This window comes from Orycteropus afer, unplaced genomic scaffold, assembly GCF_000298275.1.
Source record: "Orycteropus afer afer isolate SDZICR_OR568_19922 unplaced genomic scaffold, OryAfe1.0 scaffold00099, whole genome shotgun sequence".
In the NCBI taxonomy this organism is placed as follows: domain Eukaryota; kingdom Metazoa; phylum Chordata; class Mammalia; order Tubulidentata; family Orycteropodidae; genus Orycteropus; species Orycteropus afer.
Window position 1 is genome coordinate 5,396,164 of NW_006921686.1, and position 25,146 is coordinate 5,421,309.

At 45.6% G+C, this 25,146-nt stretch overlaps 1 protein-coding gene across 1 annotated transcript; it reads left to right on the forward strand.

The window, feature by feature from the left end:
* The first annotated feature begins 514 nt into the window (after positions 1-514).
* Positions 515-23,910, forward strand: ZNF180 (zinc finger protein 180). Its single transcript, XM_042781248.1, has 3 exons — positions 515-646; positions 2,117-2,206; positions 22,849-23,910. The coding sequence occupies exons 1-3, from the start codon at positions 515-517 to the stop codon at positions 23,908-23,910; spliced, it is 1,284 nt and encodes a 427-aa protein (XP_042637182.1).
* Positions 23,911-25,146: the final 1,236 nt, after the last annotated feature.

The window sequence follows — 25,146 nt, forward strand, 5'->3', positions numbered from 1 at the left end:
CAAGCTCGATCAAGGCTCAGAGTGGGAGTGCAAACTCTCTTTAGGGACTGTACAAAACCCCCCAGGCTGGTGGAGGGCCTAGGCGCTCAAGCCACATTCTGTGTGTGTGTGTGTTTGCGTGTTTGTGTGTGTGTTTGCGTGTGTGTGCATGTCCCAGCAACAGGAGGGAGCCTGGGTAGGTGACCCCTACTCAGTGGCTGCTGAGTCTAGGCCTGGATGCCCCAGTTGGAAGCTGCAGGATCTGGTCCTAGGAGGGCAGGGCTACTACAGCTGCACTTTGCACATGGGCTGGCATTTGGGTGGAACGGGGAGGCATGGGCAGGCCTAGGGCCCTGATGCTGCCCGTGGATGCCCAGGTGGGAAGAGGGACCAGTGTAGCTTCAAATTCTGGGCTGCAGAGGGGTGGGGCCGTGCCAGGCGCCCTCTGTGCACGCACCCGGCTGTTTGAATGGGAGACGGGAAGCTGGAATTAGGCTTTGGTCAGAGGTGCTGGTTCCTTCAGCGCATCCGGATGATGCCCGTGTCAGTGGAAGGATGGGATCTTGCGGAGCAGCAGGAGCCCGGGAAAGTGTTTGGGCAGGAATGTGGGCTCACGTCGGGTCTGTGGATGTCAGTGGCTGGAACTGGGTACAGCTGCCCTGCGAATGTATGCTAAACTGTTTCTTTGAGGAACTGGGCAGCACTAGGAGGTACAGACAGGGTAGGGTGGGGTTGGCCAGGGGCTGCTCTGGTCTCTGGGTAGCTGCTGCTAATGGGAAGGTAAGAGGTTCAAGTTGACCCCAAGGCACCCTGGAACAAAGGCCTGGTGGGCTTCTTCTGACAAATCAGCCATTGCAAACCCTACGGGGGGCAGTTCTACTCTGATGTACGTGAGGACACCACACGTTGGAATTGACGCCATTGCAAACCCTGTGGAAGGCAGTTCTACTCTGATGTACTGTGGGGACACCATGCGTTGGAATTGACTCAGCAAGTGGTTTGGTTTTTGTTCTGTTTTGTTTTCCTCTAATCTCAGACCTGTCGGTAGAACACCTAGTCTAATCAACATCTAGTCGGTAGAAAGGGTCTGAGCTCCCCCTTCTGGGCCTGGGAGGGACCGTCCTCAGCTGCACGCTGGTGGGTGGGTGGGAGTCTCCAGTCCCCTGGAGGGTCTGTTGCGGTTTTGGCCCAAGAACACCCAGGTGAGTGGCGGGACCAGGTCCAGGCTACAAACTGAGGACACGGGGTGTTCTGACTGGAGTCTGGGTTGGCGCTGCTCTGGTAGGGTCAGTGGGTTGCAGTGGCACAGGGACCAGGTTCTGGGTGCAGCTGGGCTCTGCCCATGGGCTCGACTCCTAGAGAAAAGGGAGGCGATCAGCAAGAGGATGCTCGTGGGTAGAGCTTGGTTGATGGAGTTGGGCGCCATCGAGCCCACGTGACAGAGTGGAAGTGCCGCATAGGGCCTTGTTGACTGTCATCTTCCCAGGAGCAGGTCGCTGGGTCTTTCTCCCTCAAACAGCTGGGTGGGTTTGAACCACCAGCCTTTCGGTTAGCAGCTAAGTGCTTCCCCAGTGTCCCACCAGGGCTCCTGGGGCCTGGTAGTTAGAGGGATAGGGTCACTCTCCACCACTGAATTAGCTGCTGGAAGGGGCAGGGTTATGTCATGGGCTGCGTGCATTTAGTCACCTGTGCTTCTGGGCTGTTCATCCCAGGCGCAGGGCTCCAGGGTCTGGGAAGAGGTGCTATTTGGGGCTGCAGATTCAGGTGTAGTGGGAGGGCTGCTAGGTGTTTGTAGGGATCCTAGGGCCCAGTGCAAGTAGGGGAGGTACTGGATTGTGCTACAGATGGCGGGGGGGGGGCTGTGTTTGAGCAGGAGGTGGCCTTATGGGTAGGTGGTGGAGGACCCAGGTTGGAACTGTGGGCTCCTGGCCTCGCAGAGGCAGGTTGTGCCTGACAGATGCTAGAGTACACATGAACAGTTGTTTGGGCAGGAACTTCTAGAAGCTCACTTGCCATAAGGAGTATGTGCTAGGGGCGGAGAGACGTGTGTGAAGCGGAGGGGCCCCTGCGGTGCCCTGCCCACGTGCACAGGCCGTGGACCACGATCCTGTCTCAGGGCTGCCTCCTCCCACTGCAGCTCCGAGCCCTCAGGACCCTGCCCTGTCCGGAGGAGAGCATGGAAGAGCCGGATGAGAAGCCTCCCGGGCCCCTAAAGGCCTGTGTGCAGGTGAGTGGAACCTCCCTTCTCCTGAGAGACTCAGAGCTTGCTCCCAACAGGCCCTGCGGTTGGGCCTTCTGGGCTAGGAGTCATCCCTGCTCCACTCAAAGCACCTTAGGGGCCTCTGCCCAGCAGGACCCGTAGGCATGTGACGCTTACACAACACATTCTGAGTCTCCTTGATTTTCCTGACCCTTGAACCCAGGTAATTCCTTGGGCGGGTGGGGGCGATTTGGTGTCGTGCATCAGGAACTCTCAGAGTACTGACTCCCCTTTGCCCAATAATTCACAGCTTTGAGAACGAGCAATTGGAATTATGCCCCATGTGCAGCCAAAGCCCTGGTGAGGCAGTGGGTGAGCACTCGGCCGCTAACTGAAAGGTCAGTGGTTGGAACTCACCCACTTTCTACCTGGGGTAGAAAGATGAGGCTGTCTGCCTCGGTAAAGATTACAGCTTTGGAAACAGTATGGGGTAGTTTTACTCTGTCCTCTAGGGGCGCTGTGAGTCTGAATTGACTCCACAGCAGTGAATTTGGTTTGGGCTTTGCTTTTATAAAGATTGGAAACCCTGTGGGTCAGTTCCACTCTGTCCTCTAGGGGCGCTGGTGAGTCAGGATCGACTTGATGGCAGTGGGTTTGGTTTGGTTTGGGTTTTGCAAAAAAGGAACGTTAAATGAGTTATGGTGGGACCGTGAAATGGACTGTAGCCCAGGGGAAGTGATGCTGTTGTGTGTATCTGCTGACAAAGAAAGTGATTTGTAATCAAGCCCACTGCCATTGAGTGGGTTCCGACTCATAACAACCCCCATTGGTTTCCAAGGCTGTGAATCATTACGGAAGCAGACTGCCTCATCTTTCTTCTGTGGAGCAGATGGTAGGTTCGAACCACTGACCTTTTGGTTAGCAGCCAAATGCGTTAATCAGTAGGCACTTACTTGACTGCTAACCAGAAGGCTGGCGGTTCAAACCCACCAGCCACTCCTTGGAAGGAAGGTTGGGCAATCTACTTCCATAGAGATGCTGCCTCAGAAACCCAAGGAGGGGTCGCTATGAGTCAGGTCCGACCCGACGGCACATAACAACAACAACAACAACGCTACACCACCAGTAGAGTTGTGGAAGTTGTCATTTAAAAAAAAAAAAAAGGATGTAGTTTGTGTATTTTGTAGAAAAGAATCTGCAAGCCTGTGCTGTTGTTGTTGTTGTTGTTAGTTGCCGTGCAGTCGGTTCTGACCCATGGTGCCCCATGTGGCACAGAGTAGCACCGCTCCAGCGGGTTTTCTTGCCTCTGATCTGAGTAGGAGCAGATCACCAGGCCTTTCTTCTGCCGTCCCACTGGCTGGGCTGAAACACCAACCTTTAGGTTACCAGTGGAGCTCACACCATTTGTTTGACCTTTTTACATACCCAAATGTTAGCAACCATTATCTTTACATTATCCTACCAGGGAGTTTATTCTTTTATTTATTTATGCATATTTTCTTACTTTTGTACAGTTTGTTTTAAGATTCAGGCTTCACAATTTGACACATTTTTCTACAGCAAACAACTATCTGAAAACATTGTATTGCTTTAAAAGGGTACCTTAAAATTTCCCCTCTCTGGAAGATTCTGTCCTGAAGCTGTTAGGTGGGGGCAGAACAAGGTAGGCATTTGACGGAGGGCTGTCTGGTGTGGGCTGTCACAGCCTGAGCAGGGTGAAGTGGGTGCCCATGTGGGGGGGCTTCAGTGACCAAACGGAGTGAGGAGGGTGTCTGCACAGAGTGGCATCCCAGCAGAGTGAAGGCTGTTCATTTGGGGGGCCGCCCATTGTGGGTGTTAGAACCCATCAGGGTTGAAGAAATGGTCCATGCAGGGTGATGGCCTGGTAAGGGGCATCTGTGCCCAATTGGGGTGAGGTGTTGTTGTTATGTGCCGTCGAGTCGGACCCGACTCGTAGTGACCCCTCCTTGGGTTTTCGAGGCAGTATCACTACGGAGGTAGATTGCCCAACCTTTCTTCCAAGGAGTGGCTGGTGGGTTTGAACTGCCAGCCTTCTGGTTAGCAGTCAGGTGCCTTAGGCAGTATGCTACCAGAGCTCCTAATGGGTTGAGGAGGGCACCCCTATTGGGATAAAGGGCAGTGTCAGGAGTCAGAGCCTGTGTTAGCAGCCTGTGGCTGCTGTCCCAAAGGGCCACAACCTGGGTGGCATAACACAACACAAGTTTATTCTCCCACGATTCTGGAGGCCAGAGCCCGATGTCAAAGTGTCAGCAGGGCCGTGCTCACCTGCCTTGGCTCTTCAAGCTCCTGGTGGTCCCGTCTCTGCCTCTGTTTTCACATGTCTGTCTTCCCTCTGTGTCTGTTTGTCTGTGTCTCTTCTCCTTTTATAAAGACAGCGGCCATATTGAATTAGAGCCTCCCCCCCCACACACACTCCAGTATGACTTCATGCTAATGTGATCACATCTGCAAAGGCCCTATTTCCAAATATGGGCATGTTCACAGGTATCTGGGGTTAGGACTTCAAAACAGCAGCAGGCGTCTGCGGGAAGGAGGGGGACCTGGTTTGGGGTGACAGAGTCAGAGCAGGTGACAAAGATGTCCACAAAGGGGATGCCCCTGTGTGGGCAGTCGGAGCCCAGATGGGGTGAGAGGTCCACGAAGGGGGTGGTATTGGAGTCAGAGCAGCTGGTGGGCTTCACTGCTGACCTGGTTAGCAGCCCAGAGCCTTATCCACTCTGCCACCAGAGCTCCGTGTGTGTGTGTGTGGGGGGGGTATATAGGAGCCCTGGTGGCAGAGTGCCTGTGAGAGTTGGAGCTGTGCGTCAACTTGGCTGGCCACAATTCTGTGGTGTAAGCAGTTGTGATGTGGGTTGTTCCAATGATGGGATCAGATGTATATGTTTTGAGCAGCCAACCTGTCGAAAGGGAGCTTCCCTAGGGGTGTGGCCTGCTTCCAGTATATCTGTGAACATCCTGGGAAAAGAGGCACTCTTCTGTGGATCGGGATTCTGTTGTGCTGCCTACAACTGTCTGTGAGTGAACAATCCACCATTTGGCCTGGAGATCTTGGATTCGTCATTCGTTGGAGTCAACAGCCAGTATACTGCCTGCCACCCTTGAGCTCCTTAGCCCTGCAGCTGCGAGAGTCGGGAAAAGCCTCCAGCTTGATGTTTGATCCAAGAACTTTGGTCTTGCCAGCTTCTATAAGTGTGTGAGCCATTTTCCTAAGATAAATTTCTCTTTCTCTCTGTATATAAGCTTTACTGGTTTTGTTTCTCTGGAGAACCCGGTCTAACACAGTGCCTAAGGCATTTGACTGCTAACCAGAAGGCTGGTGGTTCACATGTATATGCATATACATACGTATATATTTGTGTGTAGGGAGAGAGAGAGAGAGATTTATCTCAAGGAAGTGGCTCATGGAATTTTAGAGGCTGGCAGGTCCCAAGTTAGTCAGTCAAATGTCAGGCTGGAAGCTTCTCATGACTCATGTAGCTGCAGGAACTGACGAGCCCTAGATGGGCAGGTAAGGTGGCAGATTGCCGGCTCACAGGCTGCGAAGGCAACAGTTCCGAAATCGGCAGGCAGTGTGGCAGGCTGCTGGCTCAAGTCCAAGGACTGGAGATGATGATGAGTTAGATGCAGGCTCCAGATCTAGCAAAAAGCCAGAGAGCTTTGCCGGAACATCCATGGATGCTGGCAGCAGGCCACACCCTGAGGACACATTCAATTGATTCAACTGATTGGCATCTCATAGCATCTCATCCTGGAGGTGACTACATAATATCACCTCTCATCGTGGGGGATGACAGCATCATGACTGCCAAACCACTGAGAATCATGATTCTCAAGTTGACACAGCCTTACCAAGTTGACACAACTTGACAGCCAAGTTGACACAGCCTTACCCATCCCATTTCCATCATGTGTTTTCTATGTACACAGTCATATCTTCTGCAAATATCAACAATTCATTTTTTCCCAATTCTGAAACCTTTCTAATATATATGTATGTGTGTACACACACACACACACATATATACATACATTATATATATATATATATATATATATATATATATACATACATATATATACACATATGCATATATACACATACATACACATACACACACACACATATATTCCCCCCCCCCCCTTATTTGCAGAGTGGGACTTCCTTTACATTGTTAAATAGAAAAGATACAGGCCCAGTGGTTCCCTCTTTAATCTACTTCTTTAGGCATCTCTGTGGTGGGGACATTGGGCCCAGCAGGCTGTCTATTTCCACTTGAGCCTCTCTCGCTCACCAACCCATCAAGGCGATGGTGGAGCCTCTGAGGATCCCCCCATATATGTCAACTGACCCCTCACTCATATTAGTGAAGGTATATGTCTGGTCATGGAGGCAGCATTTGGTTTGGTTGTGTCTCATTGCACCAGCTGAGTGATTGTCAGTCAGAGCTGGGGTACTTCTTTAAGGGTGCATTCTCCCCCATGTGTTGTTTTTATCTTAGTGACTTTTAGAGAGAGCTATGCATTTACATCATTATCAACACTCCAGGTAAAATGTGTTTTCTTTTTTTTTAAATTGTGATTTGGGTGCAAATTTACAGAGCAAATTCACTTTTCGTACAGCAGCTCACATACACTTTGTCTCATGACATTGACTACAATTTACCCCAATGCAACAGCTCCCCTCCCACTTCCTCCTGATAGTTACCTCTTCCCTGTGTCCATCCCTCCACGCACTCCTGCCCCCTGAGCTGTCTCCCTGTGCATACACAGCCTTTCTTTCTCCCATGATTGTTCTCTCCAAGGAGTGTGTCTACCTCAGGTAAATGTTCACCTAATATGCCTGTCTTTGTTTGGCTGGAAGCCACAGGTGTGGGTTCAATTCCAGACCTGAAGGGCAGCTAGGGCCATAGTCTCAGTGGTTCCACCAGGCTCTATTGGACCAGTAAAATGTGTTTTTATGTGACCCAATGACTTTCTGTGTTTCCTGGAGATCTGATGGCTGTTGGGCCATTTTCTTTGATATTATTCCATATGTTCATTTCTTGTCTTAGCAGGACAAGATCCTGAGTGAGGCTCCAGGGAGAAGGATGCCTCACACAGAGCCCTGCCCTGCATGATTGGGTTCTGCACTTCTGTTTCCTGAAATGATAGAGAAAAAGCAAAAATGCCTTCCTCTTGAATTCATTACCTATTACTGTGTAACAGGTTACCTCACAACTTAGCAGTAGAAAGCAACAAACATTTATGGCCTCCCATGGTTCTTGGAGGATCAGCAGTCTGGGAGTGGCTTATCTGGGTGATTCTGGCTGCGTGGGGTCTTTGATGAGGTCGCAGGACTGCTCTGAAAGCTTGCCTTGGTGGGAGGACTCACTTCCAGGCTCACTCATGTGATTGTTGGCAGGAGGCCTCAGTTCCACACCACTTAGGCCTCCCCACAGGGCTGCTCATGACATTACAGCTGGTTACCCCAGAGCAAATGATTGGAAAGAGAGAGAACGTGTGTGCGTGAGCTCTTGCTCATGTGGTGAAGATAATCTTGTGATCCAGTCTCAGAAGTGACGCCATCACTTCCTCCATCTTCTGTTGGTCACAGAGACCCACCACAGGTGCAGCGTGGAGAGGACTCCACATCTTATGTAATAGATTACCTTGGGCCACCTTGGAGACTGGCTACCATGCTTCTCAACTCTGAATGTCCTCCAGTTCATTTTATTTATTGTCAAAACATGTGCAGGTACTTGATTTGGACCTAAAAGATAGTAAGCCCTGACAGGGAGAGAATGTCTTGGCCGACAGTGAGTCTCATGAGCTGACCAAGGAAGAGATCATCTGGGTATTGGGACATCACCTGAAAGATTTCTGGGGCTCACACACCTGGAAGTCATTGGGTCAGGGAAGTGCTTGAGCCAGCTCTGAGCCCCTTCAGAGGCTGAGACCAAAAGTCCTGCCAAGAAGATGGTGGAGCCATGTCCATCCATCATCACTCTCAACTTGAGAGATGTGCAGGTCGGTGGCCCTAGGCTGGGTCTGTTATGTTTGAGGAAAATGAGAATGGCTCGTGGATGATGGTATGGGGGTGTCAGGGAGACTTTTCTTGTGCATGGGAAGAAGGGGGACCCGGCTTGTCAGGAGGGACCCCTGAAAAAGGCAGGTAGAGGAACCATCCAGCTTTCTCGGTGTCTTCTGGGATCCATAGTGAAGAAAGCGCAGGGTCTCTACATGAGGCCGGTGTATCACAGACCTTAGGCTAACCTCTGAGCCCTGGCCTGCTTTCCCCACAGGCAGTACAAGACGTGAACACACCAAGAGGGAAAAGGCTCCCTGCGATGCCTGTTGGAGCCCTGGTGGTGCAAACAGTTAAGCACTCACCTGCTAACCCAAAAGTTTGGTGATTCAAGCCCATCCAGCGGCTCCATGGGAGAAAGGCCTGGAGATCTGTCGTCATAAAGATTGCAGCCAAGGAAAGCCTCTGGGCCAGTTCTCATCTCTGTAGGAGTGAGCAAGGAGCTCCGATGGCATAGTGGGGAAGGCATTTGGCTGCTAACCAGGTTGGTGGTTCAAATCCACCAGCTGCTCCATGGGAGGAAGGTGAGGCAATCTACTTCCATAAAGATTTACAGCATTGGAAACCCAGTGGAGGTCGCTATGAGTCGGAATCAACTCGATGGCAGTGTTTTTTTTTTTTTTTTTTCTTCTTTTTCTTTTCATATGGGTGAGCAGATAGCCTCAGTCCTAGGCCTGAGTACCACTAGGTCACTGTGAGGTGGATACGTCACTCAGCAGTGGCTCTGCCTAGTTCCAGGCCTCCCCTCTGGGTCCCACCCACGTCACAGAGAGCAGTTGTTGATCCTGTCCGTCCCAGTTCTCTCTGTGGAAGTCAGCAATGTAGTTCCTGCTTCCATTCTGTAAAATAAGGAAGTAAAAATCCCCCTTTATTCCGTAGGAGGTGCCTATCAAACAGAGAGGGCACTTAACAGAAGTGCCAGGACACACGCAAGGGGGGGTAAAGTCTTTCGATTCCATTCGTGTGTCCCATCCCACTCCCCATCTCTGTCGTTCGGTCTTGTCAAATCCAGACAATCTCCACTGTGCCTCCTTAAGATACTGAGAGGAATGCAACGGTAAAAATATACACTTTTTTGCTAGTATAGAATTTATGAACCAGGGGAGGGAGAGGAAGGGATATGAGTAATATGAAGAGGAGCCCTGGTGGTGCAGTGGTTAAGTGCTCGACTGCTAACCGAAAGATTGGCAGATGAAACCCATCAGCTGCTCTGTGGGGGAAGAATGTGGCAGTCTGCTTCCACAAAGATTATAACCTTGGCAACCCTGTGGGGCAAGTCTGCTCTGCCCATAGTGTCATTGAGTTGGAACCAACTCACTGGCAATGGGTTTTAAATAATAGGAGAAGAATAATTTTGCTGACACATAAAACTCTGATAAAAACAGGTAAGAAATCCTAAGGGAAGAAGGGATGGGGCTTTGTACTATCTGGGAACACTTCATGGAAGGGGCGGCATTTCATCTGGGGCTTGAAAGATCAGTGACATTTGACAGATCTGGGCAAGGGGAGGTGTTCATATCAGGCGATCCATGTTTTGATCATGACTAGTGGAGCCTGTGAATTCAAGTGAGTGTTCTAGACTTCGGAGTGGTGCCAACGGTGAACATGTTTGGCTGCTAACCAAAAGGTTGGCAGTTCGAGTCTACTCAGAAGTACGTCAGAAGAAAGGCCTGGCCATCTGCTTCTGAAAACTCACCCAATGAAAACCGTGTGGAGCACAGTTCTGCTCTGACACACGTGGGACTGACGGGAGTTGGAATCAACTCCGTGGCAACTCTGTTGTTTTGTGGTGCCCTTGTTTGTACTTGGTAGTGACACGGGCCACTGCATGTCTCTGCTTCCACAATGGCCTTCTTTATGTGGTGGCAGCTCCAGCTCTTTGAATAATCATTTGTAACTTCAGTACCTGCCCATGAAATACAGAGAGGTTTGTTTTTTTTTTAGGTTTGAAAAAATTATTTTCTGGCTCTGAAGCCATGAGGGCTAGCCATTTTTTGGTAACCCATCCTACTGCCGTAATGAGATTTTCTCTAGGTTAAGGGCACGAAGCAAAACGAAATGACAGCATCAGCAACCCTGAGAAAACGCAATTGTTTGTTTCTTTTTAGTTTGTGACTTAGAGGCTTCTAAATAATTGAATGGTAAATCAACATCAACACCTGTCCTGGGTCCCTAGTGCCACTCTGACAGGACTATACCACCAATGGGATGGCCTGAACAAACAGGAGTTTATTCTCTTACAGTTTGGAGGCTTTAAGTCCAAGTTCAAAGTGCCAGGCTCTAGGGGCTGGAGGAAAGCCCCTCAGCCTTGGGCTTCAGCCCTACGTCCAGCTCCCGGCCCACTGGAGCTGGAGGCGTTTCTTCACTCAGACAGCTGCTGGCTGCTGAGGCTGCCAAGCCCAAGGTTGACAAGTAAAAAGGCACGGTCCCGATGTTACCAAGCCACATGGCAAGCCATTCAAGTACATTGTAAGTCCGAAGGTCGGCAGAGCATGGCAGGCTGCTGAACAATGACACAGCTACAATGCAGGGTCCAAGCGTGCCATAGGCTAGAGACTGTCCCCAAAGCTTCTCATTATATACGGGAAGCAGACCACATCCCAAAGGCAGCTACTCAGCTGCTTGTGGTAGATCCCACCATGGAGTTGATTAGCAGTCTCATCACGGGGAATAACTACATCCAGCTGCCCAGCCACTCACCCAGGCCCAGCCAACTTGACACAAAAACATAACCACCACAACAGGACTTACTTTTCAGTGTGAAGATTTGAGAAGGAGCAAAGTGTGTGTGCTCGGATGGACTGTCATTTAATGGGGTGAGGGAAAAAACCTCATGAAGCCACAAACGAGTTACCTGGTTTCAAAGTGACGTTTTAAGAAAGAAACACTTTTGCTGCTTTGTGAATAGAGAATACCAAAAACCCAAACCAAACTCCCTGCCACCGAGTCGATTCCGACTCATGGCGACCCCCATAGGGTTTCTGAGGCGGTCAGTCTGTACAGAAGTAGGTTGCCCCATCTTCCTTCTGCGGAGTGGCTGTTGAACCACCAACCTTCTGGTTAGTGGTGAAATGTCTTAGGCACTGAGCCACCAGAGCGTCTTAAAGAAAATAAATGCCATTGAAAAAATGTAAACAAATAGTGCAGTGAACGTGCTCCTCCCTAAAAATAACTGCTTTTGATGCTTTTGACAATGTGCTTCCAGAGTTTTTCTGGGCATATTTTTATTTTACAAAAATCTACTTATACTTTATATACTGCTGTTACTTTTTCCTTTTAGCAATGTGTTGTAAACATCTTTCTGTTGTTTATGTGCAGCTTGCTTGAACAGTTTCTCTCAGAAAGATCAGCACAAGGCTGGTCCCCATGAGGCGGAGGTTAAAGATGTCCCAATGTCCAAATTACTGTACCACTCCATCATTTCACACATTAACTCCTCCTCCTTCTCCCAGTAATTTCCCCAGTCTTAGGGTTCTGTATTTTGCTGTAACGCCTCACAGACACCCAAGGGTTTGTCTCACGTAGTGGTGGAGGCTGGCAGGCTGGCGAGTCCTGGGTCCGTGAGTAGGTCTGGTGGATCCTCCCAACTCTCGGGGTTTGATGAACCTCGATCAGCAGATCAGATGATGGCTGCTGTCCCAAATCCAGGGGTGAGATGAGGATGATCCAAGACACAAAACCTGAGCAAGAGGAGAGCAAACCTCCTCAGGAGATTCATAGGTACCCTCTCAAGGAAGCTATGGGTGGTGATTTGAGTTATACCCTCCAGCAAGGCAGGACTCAAGATACATTCCACCTGTGTTGCCCCAACAGCAATAACCCAAGTGTATGGCTTTAACAATCAGCAGCTCAAGGCAAATCCCATCACAGAGCCGATTGCCAGTCATTATAGGGAATGACTACTACCAGCTGCCCAGCCAAGTTGATACCTGGCCTTAACTACCACACCACCCCAAACAGGTGTGGATAATAGGATTTACAACACATCACAGAATGGAGGACAGTGGCTAGAAGGGCCACATCAAGCAGTTCACCGCCTTTGATGCTTTTGAAAATGTCCTTCCAGAGTTTTTCTGGGCATATTCTTATTTTACAAAAATCTACTCATATTTTATATACTGCTCTTACTTTTTCATTTCAGCAATGTGTTGTAAACATCTTTCTGTTATTTATGTACAGCCTTACATGCAACTCTCTCTTAATCTCTTCATTGCTTAATGGTATTCAGTTGCCTAGATAATTTACTCCACCAGACATTGACCCATAGACATTTAATCCCCCCAATATTTGCTATTGTCACATAACCCGTTAGTGAGATTTCTTATACATTCATCTAGTAGTATCTTCTATCATTTCCTAAAGATAAATACTTACAAATGTTTAGACTTATTGATACCGGCATTTGTTGTTGTTGTTACGTGCTGTCAAGTCGGACCCGACTCATAGCGACCCCTCCTTGGGTTTCCGAGGCAGTATCACTACGGAATTAGATTGCCCCATCTTCCTTCTGAGGAGTGGCCGGTGGGTTTGAACCACCAGCCTTCTGGTTAGCAGTCAAGTGCCTTAGCCACTATGCTACCAGAGATACCTGCATTAGATCTTTAAATAAAAATATTGCCGTTAAAAAACCAAAAATAACAGAGTGCACATAAAAACTGGTGAAATACAAATAAGATTTCTACCTGAGTTAATAATATTTTACCAAAGTCAACTTCCTGCTTTTGACAACATACTCTGGTTATGTACTGACCGTGGTTTTGGATGATAAGATCATGGGCAGAGAAGTTGGGTGAGGGGAACATGAGGCCTTTCAGTACTATTTTTGCAACTTCTTATGAGTTTTAAACTATTTCAAATAAAATTTTTAAAAAATATGTATGTGTGTGTGTGTCCAGTCCAGGATAGCTGTATGGGCTGCCGTGGTGGGAAGTGGGGGACTGTGCTGGTGCAGACTGTGTTGGTTGGTGCCCATGGGCATCAGAAACCCTCTCTGTGGTTGAAGAATTGTTGACATACAAAGGTTGGAGCAAATAAGTAACTATAATGAGGGCAGTGGGGGCCAGAGAAGGAAGATACAGCCATAAAAAGCAGGAACACTAGAATAAAATGTATCATTCTCTTGTAATTGTAGGTATTGGTGTGAATTTATGGTCTCATATAGAGACAAGTAGTTATAGAAATTAGATAGAGTCTATCATTTGATTTAAAGAGGTGAGCATCTTTTCATGTATTCACTGGCCATTTATTTTTCTCCTAAGTTACACCTGCATCGTCGTTGGTCTGTTTTCCCATTGAGGCTGTTTTTCTTACTGATTTAGAGAAGTCTTAATGCAGGTTGTTATTGATGGTGTCTTCGTTGCTGGCGCTTGTTGCCAAACATTTCATGTCGTTAATCCATTAATCCTTATGATTCTGGCTTTGATCATGCTGTATTTCATTTTATTTGCTCTCAATTTGTGACCCAGGAATTTAGGCAGGGCCCAGCTGGATGGTTCTTTTGCTCCCGATGGGGACTGGGCTCACTCACTCAGCTGCACTTAGCTGGTACCTGGGCTACCTAGGGAGGTCCACAGTGACCTTATGCCCATGTCTGGTGTCTCACTGCTCCTGCAGATGTCCGCATGGCTAGCGTGGGCTTATCAGTGGGAGGGAGTGGAAGTGTTAATATAGTCGCTGTGTCAAATCTTAGTCTGCTCACAGTGGGAATTTTGAGCCATGACTTAGCTCCCTGATTTTTTTTTTTTTTTCCTCATTTGTTTTGCTTTCTTAGGACTCTCTCCTTCCTCAAGAGATTATCATCAAGGTTGAGGGAGAAGACACTGGATCACTGGCCATCCCGTCCCAGGTGAGTTGGGCATGACCAGTTTCCACATTGAGAAATTGGCATGGCTGTTTGGCAGCAGAAACAAGTGTGGTGGGAAGTGAAGAAATGGAGGTAAGAGTAGAAAAGTTTTGTAGAAAGTTTGGTTATGAGGTGAAAGATTGAAGAGGGTGATAACTGCAAGATCTGAAATTGAAAGAATTCTCCCTTACCCCCTTTAAGGATTAAAAAGATTTGACAATGTTTAAATAGTTGGAGAAGGACTTAACAGAGAGAAAAAGAAGTTAAAGATCATGGAAAGAGGACATAAACTATACAGCAGAGTCCTTGATTCAGGGCCAGAGGATTTAATTCAGAGCATATGTGAATAAATTGACCTTTTATAGGAAGGACTCATATAGGAAGAATGAGGTTGAGGGAATTACCTGAAGGCTTGGGTGTTCTTTTCTGTGAAAAGTCAGGTGAAGTTATCTGCTGGGCATGAGGGTGGGAATTGGAATGGAGAAATGTTTGATAAGGGTGGTTGTTGTTATTATATGCCATTGAGTCGGACCCGACTCACAGTGCCCCTCCTTGGGTTTCCGAGGCAGTATCACTACGGGAGTAGATTGCCCCATCTTCCTTCTGAGGAGTGGCCGGTGGATTTGAACCACCAGCCTTCTGGTTAGCAGTCAAGTGCCTTAGCCACTATGCTACCAGAGCTCCCTGACAAGGGTGGAGAAGGTTTGAAATAGTAATTTTGGCTTATGAGAGAACAAACTGCCCCAAGTAGTCTAATAGGGTTGCTGGTTGGTTTCAAAGGATAGTGACCAGTAATTTATAATACTCTATTCAGGTGCCCAGTATTGTGTTTTTTCCGCAGTGTTACTGCAATCCATTTTCCATAGATAGACTGTTGATATTCAGGTTCAACTAGTTGTGATTTGCCAGGCACATGCAGTAGAAGTTCCATAGGTCAAGGGAGTACTTGAAAGACAATTTTTGCATGTATCAAATATAAAGGTTAATCTGAATAATTTTTCTAATCTAAATAATCAAGAGGGAAATGATAGAGAGTCCACTAAATAGAACGGAAAAGAACGTAGACTGGTAGGTAGCTGGTGATGAAGTAGACCTTTGAATATTGTGATGGCCCCAAACCATTGAAGAACGAGAGTAAAAGGGCTGTGTTGTCTGTGTGGTTTCAGAGATAGAGGACTTTATGGTAACTTCGGGGCCTGGGGTATCACCCCAACAGCGGGGAGCTGAAGAGTGATTCCAGGATCTGTGAATTGGTTAGCTGTCTGCATTGATGACAGAAAACACAATCTCTGATGTCGTGCCAACTTGAAGTCACATTACAGCTTAGGCATGTTTCTTAATTTCGCTAGGCTTCTCATTCATTAACTGAAAAACGGTGCTGCTAATAACATTTTCCCACAAGAGCTTTGGGATAATTAACTGCATAATAGTCCCTGTAACATGCTTAGAATACTACTTGATAACATGCAGTAGAGCTTCATGAAAGTCAGTTATTTTTATATTATTATAGGATGAGTATGTGGGAGAATGCTATAGACAGTGGAAGATGAGACAATACAAGTTCTTGTATGAGGGGATAAATCATTAGGTATGGGTCTTCAGTGGATGGGGTGAGGTTAGTGGTGTTCCAGAGGTTGGTAGGACAGAGCTCCAAGAAGTGATAGATTCTGAGATAAATGACAGGAGTTTCAGAGTGACTGGGAGGACATACCCCCTCCCATTCCTGATGCTGATATCCTTGGAGTGGGAGAGCAAGGCCATCCTTAGGACTGCAGAGCAGAGGGGGGGGAGTCTCAAGGGGGAAGTGCCAGTTTCCATTAGCACAGAGATGCATAGGGAGTATTTGGTGAAAATATTGATGCTGTAGGATGTTATTCTGGAAGATGAGTTCCTGAGGTCACAGTTGAAGGGTTTGGGAAGGAGTTTTTTTTTTTTTTTTAAATTGTGATTTGGGTCAAAGTTTTCAGAGCAAATTCACTTTCCATACAGCAGTTCACGTACACTTTGTCTCATGACATTGACTGCAATTTACCCCAGTGCGATAGCTCCCCTCCTACTTCCTCCCGAGTTACCTCTTCCCTGTGTCCATCCCTCCATGCACTCCTGCCCCCTGAGCTGTCTCCCTGTGCACAAACAGCCCTTCTTTCTCCCATGATTGTTCTCTCCAAGGAGTGTATCTACCTCATGTAAATGTTCAGCTCATACGTCTGTCTTTTGTTTGGCTGGAAGCCACAGGTGTGGGTTCAATTCCAAACCTGAAGGGCAGCTAGGGGCCATAGTCTCAGTGGTTCCACCAGGCTCTATCAGACCAGCATTGGGAAGGAGTTTTGAGGAGTGAGAATTTTGGGAACAAGTAAGCGGAAGAATAGTGTAAAGTGAAATAAACCAAAAACCAAACTCACTGCCATCAAGTCGATTCTGACTCATAGTGACCCCTTTTGAGTTTCTGAGGTGGTAAATCTTTAAGGACGTAGATTGCCATGTCTTCCTTCCGTGGAGTGGCTGGTGGGTTAGCAGTCATGTGCCTTAGGCAGTACCCTACCAGAGCACCTCAAAGTGAGATGGAAGTCCAGAAAAGTCAGTATCCATATGTTGAAGGGGCATCCCAGGGTGGTACCAATGGTTAATGCTCTTGGCTGCTAACTGAAAGGTTGGAGGTTCAAGACCACCAGAGGTACCTTGGAAAAAAGTCCTGACAATCTTCTGAAAAATTAGCCATTGAAAACCCTTTGGGTCAATCAAAAACTGGGCAAAGAACATGAATAGACACTTCACCAAAAAGGATAATCATATGGCCAACAGTTACATGAAGAGATGCTCAATGTCATTAGCCATTAGAGAAATACAAGTTGAAATCTCAATGAGATAATTTCATTCCCATTAGGATGGCTAACATAAAGAAAAAAAAAATGAAAAATAACAAGTGTCGGAGGATATGTGGAGAAATTGAAACCCTCATTCCTTGCTAGTGGGAGTCTAAAATGGCACAGCTGTCATGGGAAACAGTGTGGGGACTCCTCAGAAAACTAGATAGAGGTGCCGTAAGACCCAGCAGTTTCACTCCTAGGAATATACCCTAGGGATCTGAAAGAAAAAAAAAACGATGGAGACAACCTAAGTGCTCATCAGTGGATGAATGGATGAGTAAAATGTGGTACATACATACAGTGGAATACTACTCAGTGATAAAGAAAAATGAGTTCTCAAAACATTTTGGAACATGGATGAACCTGGAGGACATTATGTTCAGTGAAGTAAGTCAATCACTATATATGTGTGTGTGTGTGTGTGTGTATGTATATTTACGTATATATACATACATATATATTAGATATAGGGATCTCTGGTGGCATAGTGCCTAAGGCATTTGACTGCTAACCAGAAGGATGGCAGTTCAAACCCACCAGCCACTCCTCGGAAGAAAGGTTGGGCGATCTACCGTAATGATACCACCTCGGAAACCCAAGGAGGGGTCATTATGAGTCAGGTCCGACTCGATGGCAGTGAGTTTTTTTTTATGTGTGTATATATATATATATATATACATACATATATTACTCACTTTCATGAAATGACATGAACAGGCAAATACACAAAAACTAATGTTTGTTATTGGCTATGAGGGATGAGGGTTAGTGGGAGAGAGAGATTCACTCTCCAGTTGGTAGACACTTGTTACTTCTGGTGATGGGAAAGGTTACCCCAAGTGAGAGTGAAGTGTTCAGAGGTAAGCAATGTCACTAAAATGTACATAAGAAAAAAGGACATTTCTGTATCTGCCATGATACACATAACTTTAAGCAACAACAAAAGCTACACAATACACATGCAAGTATATGTTTGTACGTAGATGAATATGTGTATAGGTATGTATATGTGAGTGTATGTGTATGTGTATATATACATGTGTGTGTGTGTGTGTGTGTGTAGCTGTGATGGAAACTATGCCACCAGTATTTTAAATATCAGTAGGCTCACCCTTGGTGGACAGGTTCCAAGTGTACTTCCAGATTCAGAGTAGGAAGAAGGAGGAGGCCAGGTCAGTTTCTGAAGATTGGCTACTGAAAATCTTATGAATAGCGGTGAAACACAGTCTGGTATAGTACTGACTTCTGGGCCAGAAGATGAGCCCTTCAGGTTGGAAGACAATCAAACTATGACTGGGGAACAGCTGCCTCCTCAAAGTAGACTCAACTCTAATGATGTGGATGGAGTAAAGTTTTTGGGACCTGCATTTGCTGATGGGGCATGACTCAAAATGAGAAGAAACATCCATTAGTAATGTTGTTGTTGTTGTTGTTGTTATGTGCCGTCGAGTCGGCCCCGACTCATAGCGACCCCTCCTTGGGTTTCCGAGACAGTATCACTACGGAAGTAGGATTGCCCAACCTTCCATTAGTAATAGGAAGTGGAATTGATGAAATACGAATCTAGGAAAATGGGAAGCTGTCAAAAATGAAATGAATGCGTAAAGATTGATATCCTGTGCATTAGTGAGCTGAAAGGGACTGGTATTGGCCATTTTGAATCAGTCTACTATTCCAAGGAATGCAGTTTGAAGAGGAACAGCCCCTATAGTCCTAGGCCTCTGCCCTGTTCAGGCAAGTGTTTCAAAGTTCTTTCAGCTTGGCTGATAAGTGCCACACCACTCTGCCAGTAAGCATCAGCCTGAAGGCAGTTAGCTCTTAGCTCCGTGTGATGGGGCTGGATCCACTGCCCAAGGCTAAGGGGGTGGGGTGCCATGCCCAAGGGAGAGAAGAACAGGGCCTCCGGGGGCTGAGGTGGGTGAAGTCACCACTCAGATAGATACCTATTTCTGGGGGCCAAAGGATGGAATGCCATGTATCAAATCGTGTCCCCCCAGAGTTTGTGTCAGCTTGGCTAGGCCATGATTCTCAGTGGTTTGGCAGTTATATAATGATGTAACGAGACAGATATGTAATGATAGGCTGATGAGATCTGATGTTATAAGCTAATCAAGTGTAAGGATTAAGGGTGGAATGTGATACCCTTAGTCCCATCACAGCCCTGATCCAGTGTAAGGGGAGCTTCCCAGGGTGTGGTCTGCAACACCTTTATCTTACAAGAGATAAAAGGAGAGAAGAGAACAAAGGTTGGAGGGACTGCTAAGAAAGTCCCCACTTGGCTACCACCAAAAAAGAGGAGCCAGGAGTGGAGTACCTCCTTTGGACACAGGGTCCCTGCACTGGGACCCCCTAGGACTGAGAGACACACAGAGAAAAAGGCTTTTGCTAGAGCCGGCACCCTGAGCTCAGACTTCCAGCCTCCTGAACTGTGAGAGACTAAATCTCTGTTTGTTAAAGCCACCAACTTGTGGTATTTCTGTCACAGCAACACTATTTAATCAAGACACTCTCCATTAAAGACATTGCCAGAGTTACCCATTGCTGTCAAGTTGATTCTGAAGGCAGCCCCATGTGTTATCACATCTATCGAATAGAACTACTTCATAGGGTTTTCTTGGCTGAAATTTATATGGAAGTATATTGCCATGCCTTTCTCCCATGATGCCACTGGGTAGGTCCAAACCGTCAACCTTTAGTAGTCCAGTGCAAACCATTTGCACCACCCAGGAACCTAACATACACTCTTTACAAGTGAGATCCTTTTCCAAATCCAGTGCTTTTAACCTATGCATGCTATCTTTCATTGAGACCTATTTTTCAACTTCTATCTCAGGCATCATAGCTGGTGGGCCAAGTCTGACTCACTGCCTGGTTTGTAAATAAATTTTTATTGGACTATAGCCATACCCACTTGTTTCCATATACCCATGGCTACTTTCTTACTATAGCAGCAGAGCTGAGTAGTTATCATACAAACTGTATGACCTGCATATGTTAAAAGAGTTACTGTCTGGCCTTTGGCAGAGAAAGTTTGCTAACTTCTGTTAGTTTCTTGGTAATTTGGAAGAAATTTCTAAGTGAAAATTCTGTATTCACCAGTGCAAAAACCAGAGTAAGCATTTTCTGTAAGGTGGACAAGAGTCTTAGTAAACAATCTCTGTCAGTTCTTATCTGGTTTTTGGGGCAATAAGAATGGTTCAGCATCTAAAACCCAAAGGGACTCTCCTAGATGACACCTGTATGGCTTGACCGGAATCCACTGGACACTAACTGTCTCAGAACAACTCTGAGGCTGTCAGGCTTTTCTTCCTCCATTTGCCAAACTCTTTCTTCCTCATGACAATTGGAAGGAAGTGAGGCCTGGCTGAGCAAGCATATGTATCTTCTTTTAGGAAGGAGTGAACTTCAAAACTGTAACTGTGGACTACACTCAGGAGGAACAGGGCACTTTGAGCTCTGCTCAGAAGACCTTGGATAGAGACGTGATATTGGAGAACCACAAGGACCTGGTCTCCTGGGGTAAGAATGCAGTCCCCTTAATGAAGCTTTATCTGTTGGGATGATTTTGCGTCGTTAGAAGAGCTATGGGGTTCAACAGAATGATTTTGGCCACACAAGATTGTGTTTGGCCTCTTTATTCCCTGGTAGAAATTCATTCTGATTCATAGGATGAAAAAGATACAGCTTCTTGAGCTTGAGCTTGTTCAGTCGTCATGGTTGCTAAAGGCCACAGACAGGGACCAAATTCTGCAGTTTTCTTTTGTCGCAGCCCAAACACCCAAAGTCTTGTGCCTTTCCCTCTCAGCTTTTCAAACCAGGCACCATCTCCTAGTTTGGAAGAAGGTCAAGAGTATAAAAAAATATCTCAGCACAAGTGCCCAAGTGAGAACCAGACATACAAGCATAGAGGATTTGTTTGAAAAATCCCATAGGGAATGCCACATTTTCTTCATCTCCCACCTCCTGCTGGGATGCATACATCACCACTTTTCTCAGGTGCATTCTTTATTGTGTGATCTAGTGGCCAGGAAGGCTTCTGTCTCTGAGCTAAACTATTCTTCCTTCCTTGAAATTACAGGAATCCATGGGGCACAATTAACCCCTAAGGTATTTTGGGAACAGGGGTAACACTGTTCCCATTCTTTTTCACGGGTTCACAAATGTAGTTTGCACATGTGTTGCTGATACAGGTTATTAGCAAGTGTCATACCATCATAAATTCCTAGAAATGTAGACACTAATCTCTATTTCAGTGAACATGTACCTAGCACTGAAGAGGGTGGAAAAGACCCTCTATTCTTTTTTTTTTTTTTTTTTAGGATTTGGGTGAAGATTTACAGAGTAAATTCACTTTTCATACAGCAGTTCACATATACTTTGTCTCATGTCATTGACCAAAATTTACAATGCAGCAGCTCCCCTCCCACTTCCTCCCCATAGTTACCTCCTCCCAGTGTCCATCCCTTCATACTCTTCGAGAGGCCCATTGTCTGCCAACCCTGTATATGATCTTGGATACACTCTCCATTTAGACATACATAATTGTTTAGCTTGTTCACCCATCTATCCGTCCCTATACCCATGTTTGCTTTCATTAACAACTCAGTATTGTATTTACAAAGGGGTTCATATTTGTTGTTTGTACTGCCCATGTAACTCTCTCTGAAGACCCTCTATTCTTTGACAGAGATTGCAAAACTGTTTTAATATTTTGTAGATTCTGCATGTTACTGTCTACTGTCGAATTGATTACAATCTATGGGGATCCTATAGGACAGAGTAGAACTGCTTCATAGGATTTCCAAAGCAGTGATCTTTTGGAAACAAATCATTGTCTTTTCTATGGAGCTGCTGATAGTTCCAACCACTGACCTTTTGGTTAGCAGCCAAAATGCTTAACCTTTGCATTACCAGAGCTCCTTTGGGTTCTGCATAGAGAATCTTATATTAGAATATGCAAGTATTTGGCATCTAAATTCTTAGATATTCAGACAAAATGAGGCCATTTCAACACTCAGTTATACCATTGGGTTGTGGTAGTTTTTCATCCTACCCTTTTGCTTTCTCAATCTGGGTTATAAGTTATATCTGAAAGCAAATCCATATATATATTGCATACTTTCTTGTCAGGTTTATTCCACTATTCCAGCTCTAACTTTTTTTTTTTTTTTTTGTCTAAGTTGTCTTATTTTACTTTCTTTCAGACTTGGCAGCTGCACTTGGAAGAAGAGAATCAACTTCAAAGCACGGCACTTTTGATGAAGAATCACCCCATGGAGTGAAGATAGAAGGATTGACAAGGGATGATCCTTGGTTGTCTTCATGTGGAAAAATCCGAGATTGTAAGGACCAATTGGAGAAGCAACAGGAAAAACAAGACAGACTTTTGCAGGAACTGGCTTTCACCCAAAGGAAAGCGGTTATTTATGAGAAGGTCTGTAAGAGCGATGAACTTGAGGATAAGAGTGGTCTGAATTCCAGTCTTCTTTCATCCCAAGTGATACCCATAAGGAAACATTTTCATAAACATGCCTCAAATGTTAAAAAGTTATATCATAATTCTGTTGTAAACAATCATCAGAAGATTGATGACAGCAAGAAATTATGTGAAAATAATGAATGTGGAAACCTCCCCCAGAGCATTCACCTTATTCAGCTTACAAGAACTCAAACAGAAGATAAATCCTGTGGATTTAGTGATAGTATTAAATCTTTTAGCCATATTACACCCCTAAATATACGTGAGAAAATTCATGCAGGAGGAAAAACCTTTGATTTTAAGGAATGTGGGCAAGTTTTGAACCACAGTATATCCTGTAGTGAACAGAGAATTCCTGTTGAAGAGAATCAATATATATGTAGTAAGGCCTCCCAGAGCTCATCCCTTGCTCAAAACATGAGAAACCATCCTGAAGAAAAGCCCTTTGAATGTAATCAGTGTGGGAAATCCTTCAGCTGGAGTTCTCACCTGGTAGCACACCAGAGAACTCACACGGGGGAGAAACCTTATGAATGTAATGAATGTGGGAAATCTTTTAGCCGGAGCTCTCACCTTGTTTCCCATCAGAGAACTCACACTGGAGAGAAACCTTATAGATGTAATCAATGTGGGAAATCTTTTAGCCAGAGCTATGTCCTTGTTGTGCATCAAAGAACTCATACAGGAGAGAAACCTTATGAATGCAATCAATGTGGAAAGTCATTCAGGCAGAGCTATAAACTTATTGCACATCAAAGAACCCATACTGGAGAGAAACCCTACGAATGCAATGAATGTGGGAAGTCATTTATCCAGAGCTATAAACTTATTGCACATCAAAGAATTCATACTGGAGAGAAGCCCTATGAATGTAATCAATGTGGAAAGTCCTTCAGTCAAAGTTATAAACTTGTTGCCCATCAGAGAACTCACACAGGAGAAAAACCCTTTGAATGTAATCAGTGTGGGAAATGCTTCAGCTGGAGCTCTCAGCTTGTTGCACATCAAAGAACTCATACCGGAGAGAAACCCTATGAATGTAATGAATGTGGAAAATCTTTCAACCGCAGCTCTCACCTTGTTATGCATCAGCGAACACACACTGGAGAAAAACCCTATGAATGTAATCAGTGTGGGAAATCCTTCAGCCAGAGTTATGTTCTAGTTGTACATCAGAGAACTCACACTGGAGAAAAGCCCTATGAATGCAATCAGTGTGGGAAATCCTTTAGGCAGAGCTCATGCCTTACACAACACCAGAGAACTCATACTGGAGAGAAACCCTATGAATGTAATCAGTGTGGAAAAACCTTCAGTTTGAGTGCTCGACTTATTGTACATCAAAGAACTCATACTGGAGAGAAACCCTTTACATGCAATCAATGTGGGAAAGCTTTCATTAATAGCTCTAAACTTATTAGGCATCAGGCGACTCATGCTGAAGGAGAAACCATATGAATGTAACTAGTGTGGAGAGTGTTCAGGCAGAGTATATTTGTTTTCTTTTTAAAAGGGAGTACATGTGGTGGGGAGAACTATTATAAAAACAATGTATGTGGGGAAACTTTCCGTTATTGTGTATCTGGAAATTCATTATGTTGAAGAAACAGGGAAAAACTCTGCTTGTTTTACTTAGTAGTTCCCCATACAAAATCAAACTTGTCCTTCAAGGCACATTGCTATAAAAGTAATAAATGTTGGCACCTTTCTTTGTTAAAAAGCACTCAAGCCTGAATCAGAGAAAACCATCGAATGGTTGATAGACTGAACTGCCAGTGGCACAGACTTCTTTTGTAATAAAGAGTAAGTTAGGATGCTGATGCTGGTGCATTGTGGAGTAGATGGAAAAATTGCTTTGGTTGTTAAGATTTAGCATGGGAAATGATTTTTTTTTTTTTAATTGCGATTTGGGTGAAAGTTTACTTGGGATGGGAAACAATTTTACAGTGTACCATTTTATTGCATGGCTTCCTCATTAGGTACTTTCTAATCTGTTTTATACAGCACTTCCTAGAGGAGCCCTGGTGCTATAGTGGTTAAACACTTGGCTGGTTACCAAAAGGTTGGTGGTTCAAACCCACCCGCCACTCCATGGAAGAAAGATGTGACAGTCTGCTTCTGTAAAGATTTACAGCCTTGGCAACCTTGTGGGACAGTTCTTTTCTGTCCTGTGGGGTTGCTATAAGTTGGAATTTATGGCGGTGGGTTTTTTCTGTTTGGGTCCTATTCTATATGAAGATTTAGTAGAAATTAGGAAAATCACTATGATACGAAGTGAAAAATGCAGGACATTCTTCCATTATAATAAAATATTTGTATATGGATCCGAATTGAAAGGGGATGTGGCAGTAGTATCTATTTGATTTTTAGGCTTATGTGTAGTTTTTTTTCCCCTCTTTAGAGTGTATGCTGCTTTCCTATAATAAATGATATGATAAGTAAAAATCAGTCAGCAACAAAAAGGGAATATAAAGCTTTCCATCTATTTTGACCATTTAGAAAATACTAGGAAACCAGATAGCAAAGATTCCTCATGATTCTGAGATATCCATTTGGGTTAGAATGAGTGGGTTACTCTTTAGGACTTAGATTTCCAGGGATATTCGGCACTGAAAATAAAATAGTGCACTGGGAATGGGCACCTGGGAATTTAGGCCAAGGAGGATTCTGTAGGAGAGAATTGCAACTGCACGG

What these genes read in the sequence shown, in the direction of transcription:
- ZNF180 (XM_042781248.1), top strand. Translation starts at nt 515, where the DNA reads ATGCCCGTGTCAGTGGAAGGATGGGATCTTGCGGAGCAGCAGGAGCCC. An exon ending in GGTACAGCTGCCCTGCGAAT is followed by an intron (nt 647 to 2,116) that starts GTATGCTAAACT and finishes CTCCCACTGCAG; the next exon opens with CTCCGAGCCCTCAGGACCCT. An exon ending in CCCTAAAGGCCTGTGTGCAG is followed by an intron (nt 2,207 to 22,848) that starts GTGAGTGGAACC and finishes AAGGCCTCCCAG; the next exon opens with AGCTCATCCCTTGCTCAAAA.